Source organism: Megalops cyprinoides, chromosome 2 (genome assembly GCF_013368585.1).
Source record: "Megalops cyprinoides isolate fMegCyp1 chromosome 2, fMegCyp1.pri, whole genome shotgun sequence".
Taxonomy (NCBI): domain Eukaryota; kingdom Metazoa; phylum Chordata; class Actinopteri; order Elopiformes; family Megalopidae; genus Megalops; species Megalops cyprinoides.
The window spans coordinates 24,107,704-24,131,596 of record NC_050584.1 but is presented as its reverse complement, the minus strand read 5'-3'; the positions used below and the strand labels follow the sequence as shown (position 1 = coordinate 24,131,596).

The following is a 23,893-nucleotide window of genomic DNA, read 5'->3' as shown; positions in this document are numbered from 1 at the left end:
AAAATAAATAAAACTAGTAAAACTTAGATTTGTACTGAAATTTGAGTCTCTATTAGAAGTCTCAATTCAGCAGCACCACATCTAAAGTCTCTTAACAACAGTATCCTGCATCTCTCTACAAGAGACAGCTTCAGGACACACTTCACTAACGTTACTAGTAGTCATGTGTTGAGACTGAGAGTATGACTGTCCCTAGTAAGTGACATGCAAGAAATAACGTTATAGCCTATCAATTTTTTTGCTAGTCAGCTGGTTAAATTATGGATCAACAAATGAACTTGTTGACGTTCGCTATCACATTCAAGTTAGCTCTACGAGACTCAACATTAGCTTACTTTATTATGACCATCGGCTACAGGTAACGTGTAAAAACGCCAACTCATACGAGCGAGTAATGTTACGTTTGTAATATGGTAGCTAAAATAAGTTCCAGTTGCACTGGCACCAACATTACTCAAAGATATAGCTATCATTACATAAATAAACTCTATTATCTTGTTATAGTTAACTGTATATCACTGCAACAAAGTGCATTATTCCGGCGTTTTCAGTGTAACTGGGAAACTAGGCATGCTTATCATAGAAATAGATCATAAGATTGTGGTGTTTTTGCAACATCAGCATAGAGGATTGTGATGTTTATTGCAACTTTGGCAATATCTGCCACCTTCGAAACGCAGCTTCGCTCGCTCACCGGAGCTGCTCCAGTCTGCAAATGCTTTCCTCTGTGCCCGTCTGTGGCACAGTAGCCTTCAGTGTTGTTGGGCTATTACTTGTGACGTGTAACCAATCAGATAGTGCTGTGAGCGCGACATTGCTTGAGGCCACAGAGTGGTGACTACAGACTGAAAGAGGCAAAGTAGTGCATTTTTAAAATTTATTTATTTTATCGGCAATTGGATAAAAAAAAATGTTTCTGATAATCGTAAAAATGCTGAATATCGGATCCGATAATCGGCCAGGCCAATAATCGGTCAACCCCTAATTAGTACTACAGTAACATTGGCACTAGTTATGTAGTTTCTTTTTTTGGAGTGCATTTGTGTGAAAGATTGGCTTATGCTGCAGTGCCCCATCCCCCACCCAACCTCTCGATGCAGGTGCCAGCGACACGGCAGACACGCTGTTCCAGGAAGTGCTGGGCCGCAAGGACAAGGCGGACTCCACCCGCAACGCCCTGAACGTTCTGCAGCGCTTCAAGTTCCTCTTCAACCTGCCGCTCAACATCGAGCGCAACATTCAGAAGGTGCTGACGCTGACGCGCCGAGCAACACCAGCAGCAGCAGCAGCCGCAGCAGCGCCAGCACTGTGCACAGTCCCCCTGTGACTCACAGAATTTTATTCAACTGAGTTAATGTTATTGCCATTTAGCAGACACTCTTATCCAGAGCAACTTATATAGTTACAGTTTTTACATGTTATTCAGTTATACAGCTGGATATTTTTACTGAGGCAATTGTGGGTTAAGTACCTTGCCCAAGGGTACAACAGCAGTGCTCCAGTGGGGAATCAAACCTGCAGCCTTTTGGTTACAAGCCCTGCTCCTTACCACTGTGCTACACTGCCACCCTGATGATATGATATATATGAGCTGGTTTTCCTCCCTCCACTGTCAGTATGCAGCATCAAAGTCCCAGCCTCCTTTTCCATTATACTTTGAACAAAAATGTTAAAAATCAATTCCAGGCTAGCTGAGTGTAGTACAACTGGTTAGTACCAGTTATTACAGAGGGATGAAACATATAGGGCAGACACTTGAGTTCAGTGTTTCCGTGCACTTTTATTTAGTTTAATATATTTTTCTACTTTTTCCAATGCAGGGAGATTATGATGTTGTGATCAATGACTATGAAAAGGCCAAGTCTCTCTTTGGAAACACTGAAGTCCAGGTGTTCAAAAAAGGTAGGTGTGTGTCGGTGTTTTTGTGCATGGCTGCATTTTTCATGTTGAGTGGGCAGGAAAGTTCTGGCATACTATTTTAATTAGCAGTAGTTAAGCGTCATGATTAATAGCAAAATATATGATGAGACATACAATATGCAATCAGTACATATCTATTACTACATGATATTGGTATTTCCAGTGATGGCTTGGCAAACACGATTTGGAGTCTTTTGTTCATTGTTTAGTAAAACTTTTTTTTTTTCTTCGTGAAAATGACTTTTCATAATTGGTCTTTTCATAATTGTTATAATGGAGAGTAAAGATGTAAACACATTCATACTTGTTTCATTGTGAGCTTATGTGATCACTTGCTAATTCCGTTCCAGCACACACCCAGCGGGGCTTGCCTTTTATAATAGTCATTGGAACGAGAACATATGGAATATCTACACTTGGAATTTACGTGATTTACCCCCATTCCAGTGTATTGTCAGTGCATTAGAAAGATATAATGATGAAAAATTAGATTCAGTTTGAGAGAATAATATCCATCCTAATTCCCAGTCTCAAAAGTAGCGTAGCCTGAATACATAATCACACTGAATACTGTACATAAGAACACTGTAGCCAGTGCCGTATGTACATGATAATAAAATGCTTGCATACTAGTTGAGTCGGTGCTTGACAGCTCGTAGTAGATACAGATGTCTGTGTATAAATAGCACTGAGCATACACAGGGATCCGGGGAGAGGGAGGGGGGGACAGGCCGAGCCCTGAGCGGGGGCGCATCTGGGCCCTATGCAGGGAGCTGGCCTCTTAATCATGGCCCTCGTGTAAACGCTCTGGAGGCGGTCCGGAGAGGAGCAGCTCCACTTACCCCAGGGTCTAAAGGCCATGAGCCAGATTCTCAGCACACAAGCATGGTGAGGCTCACTGAGCTGTTAGGGGTATTGCCCGGGACCTGCAGGCGGAAAGGGGCGGGGCTTGTAAATGGGTGTTTATTAGGAGCGGATATGGAGCAAACAGTTTTAACGCGGAGTGAACTGCCTGAGATGGGCAGAGAAAGGCAGCTTGAAGAGAATGCACATGCACATATACATATACTTACACCCATACACATGCACACACACTGACACTCACACTCATACACACATATATACCCTCACGCACACACACACACACACACACACACACACACACACTCATACCTATACGCATTTTTATACACACACCCCACATACACACACACTCACACTCACACACAGTTGCTTGCGAGCTCCGGCTGGAAACTGAAAGCGAACCACCAGTTCCCATACTGCCTCACAGACCCCTGCCCACATGTCAGAGCATGTTTGTTTTAAATTCACATTGCAAAAGGAACTGCTGCATATTACCTAAACAAACTAAACTCGGAAAAAGTTTCCCAAAATCCTCTCATTAAGTACATTTAATTCAACCTGTGTAAAGCTATGAAGTCACTTTGGGGTTGGAAATATTATAAAGGTATATTATTATTATAACATATAATATGTATGTATATTATATATAATTACGTGTATAATATATTGTAGTGTGTATTGTGTATATTATACATGTTAATATATGTGACGGTCGTGTTAATATATGTAACGTTTTTGTTTGTCTCTAGTTTACGCCGAAGTGGAAACGCGCATTGGCGCTTTGAGGAGCCTTCTGCTGGACAAGCTCCTGGAGACGCCATCCACGCTGCACGACCAGAAGCGCTACATACGGTACGAGGGTCTCCGCGCCGAGCGTTCCCCCACGCACACAGCGGCTGCAACAGACCGAACGCGTCTGGCGCTAAAGCTAACATCTGCGGCTCTGCCGTTCTATTGCCCCCGTTTGTTCCCCCCCCTCCTCGGCACAACGCCCCTGGCCTAGTTTCGTTTCATTCCAATTTCGTTTGTTAACATTGACCCGTCATGCGTTCCTGCCCAGGGATGTAGATCGTTTCGCTGCTTACCCAAATGGAGGTCCCGGGGATGAAGTATTTACATTTACATTTGAACTACATTTTTGCCATTTACAGATGCTCTTATCCAGTTCTTATGTTCGTTATCCATTTATACAGCTGGATATTTACTGAGGCAATTGTGGGTTGAGTACCTTGCTAAAGTGTACAGCAGCAGTGCCCCAGCAGGGAATCAAACCAGCAACCTTTCAGGTTACGAGCCCTGCTTCTTACTACTGGGCCACACTGCCGTCTGAATGCGGTCTGCACAGCCCTCTCACGCATTTCGGTGTGGCCCACTCCGACGTCAGGCTTTTATTTCTCCCAAATGCTGACAAAAAATTCTAAATATTTAAATCTCAGAGCACAGCGCCTGTAAGGCGATACCCTGCATCGAAACGGTTCTTTCTTCCCTGCCGCACAAAGCTTTCGGCAAACCCGAGTTTATTATTGCGCAGCTAACGGAACTGTCAAAAACGTCTTTATTGAACTGGGCCCAGCAGAGGACGTATCTTTCATCTGCAGACGTTAGGGCTCGTTTTTAAACAGGGGACCTGGTCTCGCTGTGTTTTTTTTAACTTGTATACAGTACACAGTGAGGTTGGGAGTTTAGCGGCGAAGGGATTCCTGTAACAAACCCCAAATGAAGCCGCGCTTTTGAAGTGGAGTTTGTTAAATCCATGATAAAGTGCAGGCCCCGGCTATGTTTGCAAGCTTTAATTGATTCGTGAAAAAAGCCTTTTTTTTTCTTGGTAACATTGTGTTACTGCCTATGCGTAAACAGAGGGGGGATGTTTTGCGGTCAGTCGGTTGGACTGGGCCCCACGTGGGCGAGGGCTTGGGGGGGAGGGTCCCCAAATTTTGCAGCTCAGCGCAGCCCTGACAGCTCTGTTCTGTGTCGCGCATCCTTGCAGGTACCTGTCAGACCTGCACGCCTCGGGTGACCCGGCCTGGCAGTGCATCGTGGCCCAGCACAAGTGGATCCTCCAGCTCATGCAGACCTGCAAGGATAACTACGTCAAGAGCCAAAGAGGTGAGCGGCTCCACGCTCCGCTGCTCTGGTCTGGGCAGGGGAGGGTCATAGCGCACAAAGAAGCCCCTCTTTTTTCAGTCTTTAACGCTGCATTGAAGACTCAAAAGCAATTTGCTTGATGGGTGAAAGCAGTAAAATTCAGGTCTCCCTCAGCACTCCCTCTGTGATGCTTACCTACATATTCTGAGATGCTTTGAAGGTAAAATTTGTTAAGATAGTAGTATAAAAAAAGGATTAAATATAGAAAACAGTATAGGCATTGAAAACTGCAGTTGTAGTTTATGTATTGATTATAAAGAAGACCACAAAAAAATCATAAAAAGACCAAATTTTTTCCTTATGTATATTTTATATAATTTGGGGAGATTATTAGAAAAATTATCGTAAAAATATGTAAAAATATTTGAACTGTGCTTTTTTTTACCTGCGATTTTCCTGTGAAGGATCTGTGGTTTATCCTGCAGTTGTCCTTGAAGATGAATTTCTTTTCCTAAGCACTTCACCATCAACACAGTGTCAGTCTATTACAGGTGTATTTAATAAACCTTCCACTCTGTAGTGCCTGAAGGTGCTAACAAGGTCACAAGAGAAGTCTGAAGGATAGCCCTCCAGGTGACAGACTGGAGCTTCTACAGGAAGTGCACTTCCTTGGGGATGTGTGTCACACTGATTTACTTCCCCCTAACTAACCAGCCTGCCAGTCAGGCTTGAGGAATATTTAACAGTTTGTCTCAATAAGCGCTATCACAACTATACCTCAGCACGTTCTGAACAAGCCTAGCCCACACACCACTGCGCGTTGGCCGTCTCTCCCAGCGCCGAGTCTCATAGCGCGCTCTGGCCCATCCTGCCAGGAGGCCTGCTGTTTATTTTGCGAGCGAACTGTTGGGATAAAAGGGGGGACCTTGGCGAGGGGTTTGGGTTTCAGGGGCCCCCGCACGGCGTGGCGCTGCGGTCTGTGGCCACCCCCCCCTCGCCTCTCGCGAGCGGCTCCGTCCCACCTCCCCGCCGTGTTGCCTCGCAGATTGATTGGAGCAATTAGCCCCAATTAAGCCATTTCTCTCCTAAATTACACAAGAGGAAAAACATGGACACGGGGCTGTTTCTTTCGGGAAGAACACCTTTTGGGATCACGGGGGCCAGCGCGGCGAAGGTCCGCCACGTGCTGTTGGATTGGAAAATAAAACCTAGCCCCAGATGACTGTTACCCTGGCCATTTCAGGGTTACGTTCTGTTTGTGTGCTTTCCCACAGTATCCCTAATACTCAGCATTCATGCCTTTTAGGAATAATTATATATGGGAACACAGAGGCGTTTCATATCGTTAGTTGCCTGTGAGACTCATTCGCTGCTCATGTCTGTTTGAATGTTGGTGGCCTAGTGCAGGAGAACATTTGAAGAACATTTGTGTGTGTTTGAAGACATTTCTTCAAAGGAGGTTTCTTGTGTGCTGTGATCCCAGAATACTGGTTGTACCTGGTGACAGGTGTGGAGGAAAGGCTTCAACCCCTTTGAACCTGGATTACAGTATGAGTGCGAGCACTGTAGGAGGTTGCTCTGTGTGGTTGAAACTCCAACACAGGGGTGGGAATGGAAGATCTTGTAATGCCAGAACCATCTGAAGCAGACAGTGCTGCATCAGTGGGGTATGGCAGCGCTGTGACTCTCAGATGTAGGATCCCTGTAGCATCTGTGTGCTCACATCGCTTTGAGAAGGCACTTGGATTACTGTGGGTGAGCCGCAACTGTCCTGTTGTATCCACATTCGCAGCAACAGCAGAGGCAGCTGTTACGCGAGAGCCACGCCCCCCCCTCCTCTGGCATGATGTATGATCTAAATGATCGGTCTCTGTTGGATGGGCCAGGGGCCCCTGGGGTCCCCGTGTCAAAGGGCCTTTCTCCGTTTGTTATTCCAGCAGCTGGTTCCCTTCCACCGCCGCCGCTTACTGTACTTCTGCAGGGGTATAGAGAGGCCTCTGGCAGCTGGCAGCCATTTGAAAGGCCTGACCACTTCCCCCCCCATCCTCCCCCCAACCCCCCGACAGCCAGAAACCCCCCGTCCCCAACCAAAATATTTACTAGGTAAACCATCGCGCCGGCTCTCTCCCATTCATCTCCATCTAGCTGCAGATATGACTGATTGCATGTGCGGGTGCGTTTCTCACGCAGCGATGGCCGCTGCTCTCCGCATGTCCGCCCCGCTCAGACGGAAGTGGGCAGAAACCAGGGCAATTACAATCAGGAATCCCAAACCAGCCGGTTACACGCTCTTGAAAATGTGGAATATTGAGAACGATGCATAATCGTGCTGTCGTTGATTCGTTTTGTCTGTTTTCAGCGTCACAGTTCAGCCCCGTTACAGTTCAGCTCATACTGGAAGACATTTAATCAGGTCCTCAGTGTTAAAGGTGCTGCCTGTGATGTGATGTTATTGACCATAATCAGTATGTGTGGATTCTTTTCTGAAGAGTCATGCCCCTATGGATCTTTTACTTTTTCCATTAATCAGATTCAAATATTTTTTATTTATAACTTTATTATTCAGAATTTATTTGGCAACTTTTATTCCGAAACTGAAATGCTGTCACAGTCTGTGAGCGCCTTCACCAAACACACAGTTACATGCAAAACTCAGCGTTGTCCCAGCGTCGTGTGCTCCTCCTCAGTTGGATGATTGAGTTCACAATGGCTGAAACCTCTGCTTGGCAGTGGTTTGTATTAGGCCTGCTCTCTTGAGTGATGCAGGTATAATATGCGTGGTCGGCAAAGTCTGACAAAGAAGGTGACGTAGGTGAAAACTCCAGCGAGGCTTCACAGTCTGTACCTGAATGTATCGGAAGATGTTGTGCATCGGTGCATTGGGGGAAGCCTGGGATTAGCAACATATTCAAGTGAAAAAGGAAATGGTTCCTGCCCTCCACCCTTGCTGTAACACTTAACTGGTATAAATCATTTTTTTGTTGTCACTGGTTTCTGCCTGTGTGGGCGTTCACTTGTTCCACTATCACATTAATGGTGAATTTGTTTGTGTAACACATGCTGTAAAATATAGTAACTCGACTCCTTGAAATGATTCACCGAAGCCTTGACATTTTGTCTGACAAACATCTATGTTTTTCATTCAGTGTATACATTTCCAGTGAAACGCAATGTAGTCTAGAGTATTGAATGTCGCCAATGCAACAGGAGAGTTTCATGTGGCTATATATACACCAGAACGTGCAGTGCTGTTGTAGGGACATTGTGCACATGTCCTTATCAGTTTACCAAATTCTCCAGTTTGTTCTTTGCTGTGAAATGAAACTCATTGTCACACCTGGGACTGCATATCAAAATGATATGTATTGGTTACTTTTTCCATTGTTCCCAAACTCCACCTTCATGTATACTATGGGCCTCGTTATGTCTGCTTGTATTGGTACCTTCCGAAACACCCCGAATAACAAGGGTGTGGTGTATTTCGTAAAGAGTTAGAGTAGCTTATTATAAATATCACTTGATTCGAGGAAATGCAGAGGCATGAATTACAGCTAAGGACAGTAGAGGCTGTCCTTAGTTGTGATTCATGTAATTTCATGTTCTGTCACTGATGGTGATAAAATTACACACACTGAGAGGATCTGCAAGATAAGCTCCCGATTTGTCTCCACAGAGCCGCTCGAGAGTCATTTTGCAATAAAGGTGATACGCATTGTTTGGTTTGGTTGAGCACGTAGCCTTCTCTGAATGACTGTCACGGTACTCCTTGAGAATCATTAACTCTTGCTCACACACCTGTGAGTTCAGCCCTCCCTCACTCACGCACTGCAGTGTCATGTGGAAGCTCGGCTTTCATTAAGGCTGACTTGATTTTTACAAGCTGTAATGTTCACTCTGTACCACACATTGCGGCAGGGGGGACCCACAGCAGGCTTGTTTAGAGGATTCACCCTGTCAGGTGGCCCCCGTCCTGTCCCAGCTGGCGGGCGGAGCGGTGGAGTGGCGAGGCAGCGGCCGGCGTGTTTGGTGAGAAAGCAGGCCGTGGGTGGTCAGGCTCAGGGGCCCGCTGTGCTCAGGAAGCTCTGTTCAAAGGTGTTTAAGGGTGGGAGAGGAAGTGCACCGCCCCACCGCGACCCAGACCCTACATCACCCCCTCTGCACATCCACTGACAGAGAACACAGGCTCCCTCCGTCTCACACACACACACACATGCATGCAGTCTCTCTCTCACACATGCACACACACAGACTCTGTCTTTCAAACACAGTCCCACAAACACAATTTGTAAATTTATAGTATAGGACCAGAGGACCTCCGGATGAGGTGTGTGATTGTGTGTGTGTGTACTGGTTTTTGTGTGTATAGGTATAAATCTGTACATACACACGCACACACACACACACACACGCACACACACACAGACTCTGTCTTTCAAACACAGTCCCACAAACACAATTTGTAAATTTATAGTATAGGACCAGAGGACCTCCGGATGAGGTGTGTGATTGTGTGTGTGTGTACTGGTTTTTGTGTGTATAGGTATAAATCTGTACATACACACGCACACACACACACACACACACGCACACACACACACAGACTCTGTCTTTCAAACACAGTCCCACAAACACAATTTGTAAATTTATAGTATAGGACCAGAGGACCTCCGGATGAGGTGTGTGATTGTGTGTGTGTGTACTGGTTTTTGTGTGTATAGGTATAAATCTGTACATACACACACACACGCATACACACACACACACAGTCTCACATGGAGGGCACCATGGGAAAGCGATCCCCAACACCTGGAACAACAGCGGCTCTCATCTTTCTATAAAAAGAGAGGAAAACAAGCCTAGGAATGAAGGGAAGGCTCGATACACAACACAGCCACACCCACACACACCAGTGATAGGCAAAGAAACAGATTCTGCCAAGGATAATGGCATCTGTTTAAATTTCAACACTGTGTTTGTCTGGGGAGGCTGCTGTTTCTCCTTTTCTCCATAACATACCACAGGATTCATAGAATTTTGAGTAATGTGACAGTGTGGATGAAGTCATTACAACTTGTTAAATAATGAGAAAAATAAAAATAAATGTAATTTATATAATTGTTTATGTAATGTATATATAATTAATATATTTATAATGTAAATATAAATGTACGTGTAATTTGTTCCTCATATAATTACATATATAATACATATAATTTGTGGCTCATCAACATTTTTAAAATGTTCAAAACTTCAGCCACAGAACCCCCCGCCCCCACCCCCCCAGCTTCTCCTGACCCTATAGAGCCCGCTTCACCAAGAGCATCCCAGGAAGCAAGCCGCCGGCCATGCCAGCACGTCCTGCCCTCTGTCCGCGGTTCTCCAGCGCTATCTCCTGGGGGCTTTGTGCCTGCGCCAGGCCAGAGTAATCGCACGCAGATGCGCAGGCCGGCCCTGCGGAGCTCCTTCGGACAGACCCTGCCGGGCCCTGCCAGACGGCCCATTTAGAAGCGATTCCGTGTCAAAGCCGCACGCGCTTCCTCAGACCGGCGCGGTTTCCCCTCGTGGAACAACGGGGCATTCTTTCAAGCACACGCAATTAACCAGCAAAAAAAAAAAAAAGAACTAAAAAGGGCAGAAGAACTAAGGCAGGCTGCTCTGGATTTGTTTGGTTTAAGAACCAGTGGAGATTATGGAGGAATTCGGAGCTGGCCACAAGTCTGCCATATTTATGAAAAAGGTTCTTCATGTAGAGAACGTTACCTGTGGATTAATTTGTCCCAGTCTGTCCCAGGCATTGACCAAGGTTTGGCGTTTCACACAATTGTATAATTGTGTGTTTGTACAATGAATAAAGCTAGAATTATCTGGAGTTAGAGAAAAGTGGTACACATACCTAACATCTCCCCATCTGCCTTACAAGGGCGTTCTGCCTGCTGTGTCCTTGGTAGCTCCAACCAAACACTTTTTCCAGGATTGGCTTTCAAATATGGAGAGACTTTTTGTCCAGAGCACGTAGCACTAATTCCATTCTCAAATTAGATACGTGTTTGACATTATAATAATGAGGTTAAATTTTTACAATTTTTGAAATGGCACTTCAAAGCAGCTTTTTCAGGAGTATTTAAGGTGAAAGGACACCTAACAATGTGGTAGTGCTAATGCTTTATTCCTTCTGCAAAAGTAAAAATGTGTATGTGTCTGCCATCTGGGTACACACATACACACACGTGCACACACACAGTCGCACAAACACACACACTTACACACATGCATGCGTGCTTTCTCTTAAAGACGTTTTATTTGGTAAGAAGTAAGACATTTATTGTCTTTGAAAGGAAATTTATGTAAATGAATATCAAGAAATGAGTGATTTCACTGGGACCCATGAAAAAAAGCTATATCGTATGTGATCTGCAAGGTACAATCTCTCTGTTTCTTTCTCCCTCTGCCTCATTCCCTTCTTCCTCTCCCTCCCCTCCCCCCCTCTCTCCCTCTCTCACTTTCTCTCTCTCTCTCTCTCTCTCTCTCTCTGTCTGTGGCAGTGGGGCCCGGAGGTGCCGGGTCAGGGCTGGACCTGGAGGGTGACCCCCGGCCGTCCGCAGTCAGCCGTCTCAGCCACACCGCCTCCCTGAAGAGGGGAAGCAGCTTCCAGACCCCCGGGGATGCCTGTGAGTGCGGCGGATCACCCACACAGCACCCCCCACACAATGTCCGAGAGCCCAGTCATATACACCAAACATCTGTCACTGAACCAACCACGCAACACCGAACCAACCTCCCAGCGCTCGCGTCTGAGAGTTCGCTCATATACGCTAAACATCTGCCACCGAGCCAACCACACAGCACTCACATCTGAGAGCTCAATCATATACAGTAAACATCTGCCACTGAACCAAGCATGCAGTGTTGACGTCCGAGAGCTTCATCATATGCACCGACTTCCTGACTCTGAGCGAACCGCAGGGTACTGATTTCTGAGAGCTCAATCACATACACCAAACATGTGTCACTGAACCAGCCATGACACACTTAACTTAACCAGGCAACCATGAAATACTGTCCTCTGGAAACTTCATCATCTACAAGAACCATCTCAAACTGAGCTAGCCAGCCACACCACCCCCGTTGATCAACTGAGAACTGTGTCCTCTCTAGCAGCCACCTGACATGGAACCATCTATTTAGCACTTACTTCTGCTTCTGTTTGCTATCAGTTCTGTTTGTAACTTGGCCTGTTCTTAGTAGGCCCTGTTTGTAACTTGGCCCATTTGTCATCTGCCTTTTTTGTAACTTGGCCTGGTTGTGGCCTTTTGTATCCTGGTTACCACTCAGCCTGGCGCTTCAAGGGCCCGCAGCAGGTGAGCTTCGTGGAGAACCTGACAGACGTGGTCATCAGCCAGCTGCCGAACTTCTGGAAGCTGTGGATCTCCTACGTGAATGGGAGCTTGTTCAGCGAGGTACCAGATGAGATCACTTGACATCTACATCAACAGTCAACAGTTCACATCATATATACATTCCACATGTATACTCCATATCCACATCGACTTCTATGTCAGCAGTCAACTTTTCACATCTGTTATGTACATCCGGCAGTGTAGCGTAGTGGTAAGGAGCAGGACTTGTAAACAAAAGGTTGCTGCTTCGAATCTCTGCTGGGGTACTGCTTTTGTACCCTTGGTTTAGTTTTAGGTACTTATCCAGAATTGCCTCAGTTAATACCCCACTATATACATTTAAAAATGTAAAAACGTAAAAAAAAGTGTGTCTGCTAAATGCCAAAAATGTAATGTAATGTACATCCCGCATCCATACTCTGTCCACATCTACACCAACAGTCAAGAGAACACATCAGGTCTACATCCCACACACACTCCCTCCGCATCCGCTCTCCTGTCTGACTCCCTCTGTCTCAACCACTGCCTCTGTTTTCCCCTTATCTGTGTATTCAGGCTCAGGACAGTGCTTACCTGTCATTGGCTTCATGGTGCATTTGAAGAATAATTGCCAGTGTTCTTTCCACCATCTCCAGAACTGACTTTAATAATTTAACTAATGGATGTGCACACACAAGCAGACTATACACACATCATGCACTCTTCCCATGTGCACGTTAAATTAAAATACACTAAAACCTCCAAAAGGTAGTCTTGCGTACTCTGCCTCACTTGTAAGTCACTTTGGATAAAAGCGTCTGCCAAATGAATAAATGTAAATGTAGGTAGCATTTTATTAAGTAATTTAGCTTTTTGTTTTTATTTAAAGGGAAATTGAAAATAAATTTCTGTGTAAGTTTGCAAAAACGTTTTTCAATAATAAATAAAAAACTGCAATAGTGTTAATTTAAATGTTAATGTTGAATAAAGTGTAGGTTTATACTGAAAACCGGGAAACAAAACGGCAGTCAGCCTCACACCAAGTGGGTGTAGATCATTCTGATTCCAGCAGAGGTCACTGCTGTACAATCTAAGATGTTGATTTGCCCTCTCTGTAGGATTATTTTTTTCTACCTTCTGTGCTTTCATTTTCTGTCTTGTTGCAGCATCAAGTCATCATATTACAAATATAATCTTAAAATATGCAGTGTGACCTGACATAAGCAGTAACATCTGGGTTTTTCCGGGAGATGTGTTGAAAATTTGCAACAATCTCGGGCAGCAGTGTGGCATAGTGGTAAGGAGCGGGGCTCATAACCAAAAGGTTGCTGGCTCAGTTCCCCACTGGGGCACTGCTGCTGTATCCTCGGGGAAGGTACTCAACCCACAATTGCCTCAGTAAACATCCAGCTGTATAAATGAAAAAATTGTAAAGTATGTAAGTTGCTCTGAATGAGAGCGTCTGCTAGATGACGTTAATGTAACGTAATGATCTTAAAATAGCCCCTTTGCACTATTGGTGTCACGCTCTGTAGGTGGCATGATGTCAAAGTGTCATGCTCTTTGCTTATTTAGCATTGCCCTATGTAGACTGTCCCAACCTCAACCACCACCCTCCAGCTGGTGGTAAAGAGAGGTTTTAACACGGTCTACTCTGAAACTGGTCTAGACCCCAAAGGGACAGAGGTCACACACATGTTCATTTGAGGCACCGCTGAGCTGTGGTCATAGCTGACACCCATTTAAAATTTAGCTGACATGACCTTTAAAATGACTGGACCATGTACAGTAGGGCAGAGTTATATGCCCATAATTAATCTTAATCAATAAAACGGTGAGGATCATCTGACTCCAGAGCATGAATCACCCCTCCTTTTGTGTGTGTGTGTGTGTGTGTCTTTTATGTGAACAGACGGGTGAAAAATCTGGGCAGGTGGAGAAGTCGAAGAAGAACGCCAGGCAAAGACAGAATGATTTCAAGGTCAGTGCTGAGGTGACCCCTGTGAGAGATGCATTCATTTAGCCCAACACGACCTAGTCCTGCAGTCTGTCCTTTCAGAGCAGATTCCTGAAGAGCTTCTGTGATGCTGTACTTTATTTATTTATTCATTTGCATATTTATTTATCTATGTATCTGTCTATCTTTGTATCTTTGTATTTGCATTTTTTTTTCCTTTTTCACTCAGCTGCTTGTGATTGGCCAGTTGTATTAGGCCATTAGGCTAGTGTCACCACAGCAACCTGTGCCCTCATGCAGGACTGTGTGGAGGGGCGAACACTGTCCCGTGACGTGCACACACACCAGCGCAGCTGTTTTTCACTCCAAGTCCCACAGTGCACTGCAGTGACATGGGCACTACTTCACTGATATGATGCGAGCAAGTTGCAGGCGCCTGACCAGTCATGGGGTGCAGATAATGGTATAATCGCATGACCTGGGATAACCAAAATATCCATACCCCCAGCAATTGATTCTGCCATGGTGGACTCCTGGTCATTGGAGTCTATGAGTTGTCAGTTTCAGACTCAGGCTGTAGAGCTGGAACAAGCCCTTTGACTGTGTAGGCTACTCAGGAATCAAAGCACACAGGTCTAGTGAGCAAGATTGAATTGAATACCATTTTGACTATAACAGTGTTCATAGGTGTGCCTGTGATGCAAACTGTTGTTGAAGTGGTCCTACAATGCAGAGGCATCTTGCATTCCTTCTCTCAGTAGTGTAGAAAGTCACGCTGACTCAATCATAGAAGCAGAATAGGAGACTGGCTTCTCCCTTTGAGAATAAGCTTACACAAGGCAATGGGTGGGCTGGACTCCTTGATCACCCCGGAGCTATTTATGCAACAAGGGGAAATGTCAAAAGTTTGACTGTGTCTATGGCACAGTTGTAACCTGTCCCATTGACAGATTGTTCAGATAGAAAATGACAGCCTGTCTTTCACCTTTGTGTCGCCGAAGTCTGAGACTGGTGTAATGACTGTACCCGTGCAATGTCACTCTCAGGAGTCATCCCCACCTTCAGCTCTGCCTGGCAACACATTGGGAATCGCTGAGGGAGAGGACGAACTGTTTTACTCAAATGGCCTCCGATTGCACCCCCCGTGTTTGTTTCGCAGCTGAACCCCTGATCCTCACCCACAGTAATACATGAAATCGGTGCAGAGAAAGATGAAACCAGGGACTTGTCCAAAATTCAGCCAGTCCAGTTCAACCTGTTCCTATCACTGTGCGATACTCAATGTTGATATCAGTATTCTTTGTAGAAAATGATCATTGGCCAGATTCTTCTGTGATGAAAGGATAAACTATGAAGTAATGTCAATACCCAGTCCCAGGTTCTCATCTCCTCTCTGATATTTTCCAAGTACACAGTGCTTTGTGTGTACCTGAACAAGGTTGTTTCTCATTCTTTGTTGTGTGTGTATCTGTAGAAGGTTGTCGCTAGGTTTCTGACAGTACTGTGAGTGCATCTGTAGAAGGTTGTTGCTGGGTCTCTGACAGTACTGTGAGTGCATCTGTAGAAGGTTGTTGCTGGGTCTCTGACAGTACTGTGAGTGCATCTGTAGAAGGTTGTTGCTGGGTCTCTGACAGTACTGTGAGTGCATCTGTAGAAGGTTGTTGCTGGGTCTCTGACAGTACTGTGAGTGCATCTGTAGAAGGTTGTTGCTGGGTCTCTGACAGTGCTCTTGTGTGTGTGTATCTGTAGAAGGTTATTGCAGGTTCAATAACAGTACTGTGTGTGTATCTGTACAGTGTTGCTGCTGGGTCTCTGACAGCGCTCTCCTGTGCATGTATCTGCAGAAAATGATTGAGGAGGTGACTCACCGCCTGGTGAAGCTGGTACGGGGGGCCCTGCTGCCCTCCTCCCTGTCAGAGGCAGAGCTCCGGCTGTATGGGGGCTGGGAGGCCAAGAGCAAGCTGTCCGCTCAGTGGCTGACCCAGGTCATCCACACTGTCAGGTACCTGCTGCCAAAATCTGCGTGCATGCAAGCGTACGTCTGTGTGTGTGTGTGTGTGTGCATATATGTTTGTGTGTGTGTGTTCATGTGTGCTGAAAGTGTGTGTGTTCATGTACGCCTGAAAGTGTGTGTGTATACATGTGCGTGTGTGCATGTATGTGTGTGCTTGTGTGTGCGTGTATGTGTTCATGTGCACCTGAAAGAATGCGTGTGTGTATGTGTGCGTGTGTGTGTGTGTGCATGTTTCTTTTTTTAAGTGGTGCTGAGTGACTCATGTGTTTTCCACTATATTCCCTCAGTGATGAAAGGCCCCTTCTCTCCTTTTATCTGCCTGCATCTCATTGAGGATTCATTTTCTGCTGTTTGTGTGTCTTATCACATGTGAAACATGCTTACACAACCCCTGCTTTTTGCCTTACTCTTGCCTTTTTTACTTAAGAATAAAATTCGTAGTTGAAAATCTTGTTTACTGAAAATTTCATGCAATCTCAGCAAACTTCATATGTTAAGGTTTAGATAATTAATGAATCTGGCACATTATTATTTTAGGAATATGACATGCTCAGTCTTGCACATTACTATAGCAATTATAAGACTTGTGTATGGAAAAAGATATTTGCCAGCATTTGTGTAGTTTGTCTGACTGTGTTTCCAGCCGCTCACCTACACACCCTGCAGTTGGATCTTAGTGATCACCCTTTACTGACCAATTTGTCATCTCACATACCAAAAACAAATTTCTCAAATGGAGAGTTTAATGACAGATAAATTAACAAACTAAAAGGTGAAAGGTCTTTGTATGTGTAATACATAGCATATGCACACTACATACACTACATATATAGAAACATACAACCCCTCACCTACTCACCTTTTGCTGACCATTTTATCACCTCACGGAGCGAGAACAAATTTCTCAGAAGGAGAGTGTATAGATAGACAGATGTGACAGAGTAATTGGTGAACAGTGTATGCGTGTGTGTTGTTGGGCAGCAGTGTAGCATAGTGCTTAAGGAGCAGGACTCGCAACTGAAAGGCTGCCGGTTTGATTCTCTGCTGGGGTACTGCTGCTGTACTCTTGGCCAGGGTGCTTAACCCAGAATTGCTCAGGAAATATCTAGCTGTATAAATGGGTAACATATAATTTGTAACTGATGTAAGTTATGGTGGATGAGGGTATTCCCTAAATGCCAGTAATGTAATGTAATGGGCTTGTGTTCTCTTTCCTCTCAGAGTGAGTCACGAGGCACTTGCTGCCCTAGAGATCCCCAATGATCTTCTGCAAGTGATCCAGGACCTGCTGCTGGACCTGCGTGTGCACTGCCTGATGGTGACCCTGCAGCAGACCACTGAAGGTGTGTGTGTGTGTGTGTGCCTGTTTGCGTGCATGCGTATGCATAAGTCTTTTACTTTTTTAACTTCTGATGAGAATCATGTAGTTGTTAGGTATCCTCTCATGAGCATTTGTGTTTCACATTGAAAATACTACTCTCTGTCATCACGATTGATAATCGTTTATACAGTACTTCACAGGTCTCTTGACTTTGTTAGACATCCTGATCCAAGACACAATGTATTACAGTATCGAGCTCCATTACAAAAATAGTGAAAGGGAAAGAACTCTTATGTGTTTTTATTTTCATTTTATATAGGAATTGTAAAGGGTTTTTTGTGGTGACAAGTGATAGGGCAGTTTTGACATTTGCCTTTCCTGAGGAGATGATGACTAATTACTTCATTTCACACAATTGCTTCTGTTAGTATTTCTTTTTCTGTATGTGTGTGTGTGTGTGAGTGGGTGGGTGTGTGGGTAGGTGGGTGTGTGTGGGTCATTGGTGTTTAATTTTGCTGTTTAGGTTTTTTCTTTGCAATTGTTTTTTCCAATTTTTCTATATTGCCAGTATTTCATTTTTCTAGTTCAGTCTCCATATTATTTGTTAAAAATCCTTTATATTCTTCCAGTAACCATTAAACACACATACAATCTCAAGTATCCAGTATCTTCATTTTTTTCTTGGATGTGAAAAAACATGAGCATTGCAGAAATAGCCAAGGAGCAGTGTATTATGTTACATTACAGTACATGATATTTGTTATATTATTATGTGATAATATTTATTTTATTCACAGACAAATGCACTGTGAAATGTAGTATTATGTGAAATAGAGTTTTGTATAATAGCTGTTAGTCACATGTGGCTGTTTGGTTTACAGATGTGAAGCGATTGGCTGAGAAGGAAGACTGGGTCGTGGACAATGAGGGAATCACCTCCTTGGTATGAAGTAATTTATTATGGATATTTATCATTATTTATATGCTACATAGACATTTTACAAAGCTAATATGGTGTTAAATATCACAGGAGAAACAAGAACAGCAGTAATAATTAGATGGGTAATAAGTATCAAGATGACAAAATCAGGGCTAAAATAGCGTAACTGTTAAAACATCCATACAATTGTTGCTGAGAATACCGTACTTACAGAATGCTAAAGGGCACACAGAGCCAAAGGACAATCTAGATCTACAGCCTGCAGCCTGCCAACCACATCTAAGAATTTCCTTTACATCAATAAAATCAAGGAAGAGCATCAGTTGCCATTCTTCTCTTTGTGTGTCACAGAGACCTGTGTAATGTGGCTGAGATCTGTGATGCGCTGTCTGCTTGCCCTGTCTGAGATATGTGATACGTCAATCATTGGCAGATTCAGTGCCTCTATGGGCCTGTCCCGTAGCATTGAGAAGGTGAAGAGAGAGCATGCTTTTAGTCGGGGCACAGTGTGTGCTGTTGGTCAGGTGTGCCAGGTAAGCAGGGCACTGTGTGTGCTGTGTTTTATCACATGTTTTCTGTCTGTAGCCGGCGCAGTTCGAGCAGTGCATGGTCCAGATGCTGCAGTCGCTGAAAGAAGCCATGGAGTGCAAGCCTGGGGAAGGCAATGTGAGTGACGCCGATCGCCGGCCCTGTCCTCTACCAGGCCCATCATCCTTTTACAGCAGCCTCTGTCACATTCTCTCTCCATCCCTCCATCTGTAATATCCACCCCCCTCCCTCACCTCCTCCTTTTACATCTTCCCTCCATCCCCGATCTCCTCTGTCTTCCCTATGTATCTTCTCTCCCTCCCTCTATCCCCTATAGCCATCCCTTCCTTCCTCCTTTTACATCTTCCCTCCACCCCCCTTATCCATTCCCTTCTTCTCACACATACATTTTGTCCCTCCCCCTCCATCCTGACATACCATCCCCTCCTTTTAGATCTTCTCTCCATCTCTCCATCCCGCATACCCATCCCCTCTTCCTATTCATCTCTCCCTCTTTCCCCTAATGTCATCTCTCCATCCTCCCATCCCCCATTCCCATTCCCTCTTCCTAACCGTCTCTATCTCTCCCTCCCCTTCTGTATGCCAGCCATTTCCTGAGTTTCCTTCTTGACATTATTTTCCTTAATGGTATACGTTATGAATTAACTGCCAGTGTAAAGCAAACATGTAAATGAGAGGTACAAAGTGTATTGAAAACAGATGTGCTTCCACACAGGCGTGGTTCCTGTGTTAATTAAGCACATCATCATGCTTAGAGTCATATATAAAAATACAGGGCAGGTGTGGTTTCCCATGATTTTGGCTACCATGGTTAGAAGAAAAGATCAGTGACTTTGAGAGAGCAATGATTGTTCAGGCAGGTTTGTCACAAACTTCAGCGGCAAAGACTGATCAACTTGTTGATGTTTCTCGAGGAATATTGGCTAAGGTGATGTGGCCATGTAATCCTTAGGGAAAGGGTCGGCTACGGTCGAACGTGCAAACTCCTCAAGCATGATGTCTTTGAACTTGTTCGAGATTCAAGGCAAAACATACGAGCAGCTCTGAATCAACTGACTGTAAATATCAATCTCAGACATAAGCAGGCGGTTTCATCAAGAACAGTCTTTCGAGAACCTCACAAACAGGGGTGTTATGGTCGAGTTGCAAAAACCCCTCATTTCACCTAAACATGCATGTGTCTGAATAATTTGGTGTAAACAACACAGGCAGTGGTCTACTGAGCGGTGGAAAAAGACACATGGTCAGATGATTCATCCTTTACCCTGTTCTCAATAAGCAGATAAGTGCATATGTGGCACACGCTAAATGAAACCTACAGGCCCGAGCATTCATTTCCCGCCGTGAAGGGTTCTGCTGGCTCGGGTTTGGGGTGGGGTGCATTCTCATGACATGGTCTAGGTCCATTCAACTCCTTAGAGAGCAAGGTAAACTGCAGTAATTTCAAAGCCATTCCGAGTGATCACCTTCATATTGCGGTGAAGGATTGGTCACTGAATGGGTTAATGAGCATGAAAATGATGTAGTTCATATGCCATGGCTGTCTCAGTCACCAGATCTCCCTTACGTGAGATTCACTTATGGGACAGTTTTCTACCTCCATCAAAAAGCAACAAAATGATGGAATTTTCCACTTCCCTCCAGCAGAGACCTAGACACTTTAGAATCAATGCAAAAGTTCACTGAAGCTGTGCTGGTGGCTTGTGGTGGGCCAACACCCTATTAAGACACTATTAAGACACCCTATACTTAATACCTTATCACTGTATATATCACTGTACTATAATAATAATAGCATTATGTTGTATGTTGGCTATCCATTCAGGGATAACTTTGTCATTTCATATTGTAGTTTAGACTGCTTTCAGAGTTGCTGGCTTGAATTTAACTAATCTGACAAATTTATTGGGATCAAAAAGGATAGTTCTTCCATTTAAAATGATGGAGCTTGTGTGTAAAAAAGTCCTTTCTTCCACAGATCTTTCAGCAGGAGGGAACTGAGGGCAGGGCTTGTGAACTCTGTATTGGTATAATGAAGGTAATTACACCTGTTTGCCACTGAATTATCTGTCTGGTTCTTGTACCAGACAATTGTAAACCTAGCCCATAGAACAGAAAGGAAAGTTTCGTGGACAAATAAATGTTTAACGTATATAAATAACTAATGATGTTTTACTGTTTGCCCCTAGAGGTGAATGCTAAATGAATTTGATCATTTCTCTTATTTTCTAAGTTCTTACTAAGTGATTGAAATGTTTCTCTTTAATTAATCAAATTTAGAATGAGTGCATCTGTTCCATCAGTGATTTTAACTCTTTGCAGCTGGAGTTTTTTTTCTGACACATAGGGGGATTTTTTGTTGTTTTTCTTTTGGTTGGTTTTCAGTTGTTTTTATTTTACAGCTTAAAAGGTCTTGTTTATATTGAGGAGAATTTGTGGAGAATTTATCAAGTATTTCCATTGTCCTTGTTCTCCGTTTCAGGCATTTATAAATTGCCTGGAACAATTAAGCACAAAAAGTGACAGTGACATCGACACTTCCCAGTAAGTACTGTAGTTTTTTTCCCCTCTTGAACATCCTGTTTTTTGGTACTGAAGCACCAGTCATCAGCTTGACATTAATCATTGTAAGTCAGAGATGTTATCCTCCTGAGAGGGGATACTCTGACACTCTCAGAGAAAGTGTTGTTAGGAAAAAAATGTCCACAGTACACTTGATTGATATGCTGGTCTACTTCAGGCTCTAGTGACATACCATCACTGTATCCTCGTCTTATTTGAATGACTCTGAGTAGGATTAATAGTGCATATGCACAGTACCAGTCAAAGGTTTGGACACATGCTTAAAAATGCTTGGAACTTCAAGAATTCTAAAGTATACGATAGTTTTGATTTGTTTAACACTTTTTGGTCACTGCATAATTCCATTATTAATCCATATTAATTCATAGTCTTTACTATTATTGTAAAATGTGGAAAATAGTAAAAATCAAAAAATAAAGAAAAACCCCTCTATCAGTAGGTGTGTCCAAACTTTCAATCAGTACTGTATGTATAGTACTAGTACTGATATACACATATATATATATATATATATATATATATATATATATATATATATATATATATATATATATATATATATATATAGACACAGACACACATGCACACTGTCGAATTTGTAGATATTTGAAGCAACAGCAGTTTTCCCCTTAGGTATTGCTAATATTGACAGTTTGAAATGAGTGGTTGTTTTCTCCCTTTTGACTTTAACCTTCTAATGTTCTCCCTTCTCTCTCTCACCAGCATGTCTGTGGATATTGCATCTCCAGACATCTTCAGCAGTATTCATGAGGACTTCAGTCCATCCCCGGTATGTTTTGTGTAATACGATCCTGAAAAGGGCCTAACACTCAGTATTGTATAGCTATGGTGTATGCCGCACCAACTTAGGCTGGCTACCATTCCTGCGGTCCCAATATATTACCGTGTGTTCTCTTTGAGAGGCAGTGTGACTCAGTGTCACATTCATTTCAGTACATGTCCATTTGTCCAGTTAAAACTGTAATGAATAATACATAACGTATTCTGACTGAAAGCGTTTCTTCTGATAAGCAGACACGACAGAAATGATTTGAGTAGCGACAGCCCCTGAATTGTTCATAGCACCCCTGCTTGTCTCTATTGTCTGCCGTAAGTCCTGATTATTTCCAGACTTACACTGGGGTCCGGTACCTAACCAGCTAATCATTGTCTTATCTGAAGCCATTCTGTTTTCCCACCCTAGTTCTGTTAATGAAAACTGATAAAGGAAAAACCCACTTGCCTTGGGTCAGTAGAGGGCTGATAGTATCTATAAATGTAGTTTCCTTCTGTTAGCACTCTGTTGGGTGAATTTTTTGCCAGTTGCACTCTACAGATCAGGCTTAAGGGTAATAAGTAAAAATAGGAAATACTAACAATAGCAAGTAAAAACAGTAAGACTAAAAGGTTAAGTAGCAGTTACCTGAACTTCCCCAGGGTATGTGCATTATTATACAAGGTCATAAGACCAAAGTGAAGATGTCACTGAACTTAGGTAATGTGAAAGCTGTAAAGTACAAGCTGCTTGCCCCAAGTCTGAAGTAGCATGCTGTGATGTCACAATACTGAATATTTGTAGCATACATTATATGTAAGTATATGTATAGAATGCCTTGTTTATTTGAAATTATCCAATATTTTTCTTGCCTGTTTGTGAATAATGTTTATGTGAGTGTATGTTTAGAAATGTAGATACATACATATATATATATATATATATATATATATATATATATATATATATATAAATTTCTGTTTTGGTGTATTGCAGTACATGTCTGATTTGAATTAATATATTTAAATTGTGTATGCATTATATTCCTCGGCTGATCAAAATGTTTCTCTATATATCACAGTATGTATTATTTTCCGGGGGTCTTTTGGAAATATGCGGAAATTCTTCAGGGACTGGTTTAGGGCGGGGTTTCCAGGAAAGCGTTGTTCTGTAAATGCAAAGACACCCTGTAAAGTGCTTTAATAAAAAAGAAGAAAAAGTCAGCGTCATCTAACACCTAACACCCTAACACCTAACAAAAATGTGTTTTAGATTCTTCAATGTAGCAAAAATATTTTTAATTATTTTCTTTTTGGAAAGAAATTCATAAATAGGCAGCAACCTAATATATTTGAAACTAACCAAAGAAACTTAGATTTTTTAAAGTAGACAAAAGTATATATTTTTTTGGAAAGAAATGTGTAGGCATCAACTTCATTAATTATTTTTGTCTAAGAAACAAATTTAAGGCATTTAAGCATATGTCTTTATAACAAAATATCTTCAAAT

The 23,893-nt window shown here is 43.3% G+C and overlaps 1 protein-coding gene across 1 annotated transcript in view; it reads left to right on the top strand.

The window, feature by feature from the left end:
• exoc2 (exocyst complex component 2) overlaps nucleotides 1-23,893 on the top strand; it is a 95,137-nt gene that overhangs the window by 45,927 nt on the left and 25,317 nt on the right. The window contains exons 8-21 of the mRNA XM_036521077.1: nucleotides 1,101-1,246; nucleotides 1,821-1,902; nucleotides 3,534-3,636; nucleotides 4,772-4,890; nucleotides 11,412-11,537; nucleotides 12,202-12,326; nucleotides 14,158-14,226; nucleotides 16,047-16,204; nucleotides 17,438-17,559; nucleotides 18,419-18,480; nucleotides 19,063-19,143; nucleotides 21,005-21,064; nucleotides 21,509-21,570; nucleotides 22,333-22,399. Of these exons, the coding sequence (XP_036376970.1) occupies nucleotides 1,101-1,246; nucleotides 1,821-1,902; nucleotides 3,534-3,636; nucleotides 4,772-4,890; nucleotides 11,412-11,537; nucleotides 12,202-12,326; nucleotides 14,158-14,226; nucleotides 16,047-16,204; nucleotides 17,438-17,559; nucleotides 18,419-18,480; nucleotides 19,063-19,143; nucleotides 21,005-21,064; nucleotides 21,509-21,570; nucleotides 22,333-22,399 (1,382 nt within the window). The remainder of the gene's footprint in view (nucleotides 1-1,100; nucleotides 1,247-1,820; nucleotides 1,903-3,533; nucleotides 3,637-4,771; nucleotides 4,891-11,411; nucleotides 11,538-12,201; nucleotides 12,327-14,157; nucleotides 14,227-16,046; nucleotides 16,205-17,437; nucleotides 17,560-18,418; nucleotides 18,481-19,062; nucleotides 19,144-21,004; nucleotides 21,065-21,508; nucleotides 21,571-22,332; nucleotides 22,400-23,893) is intronic.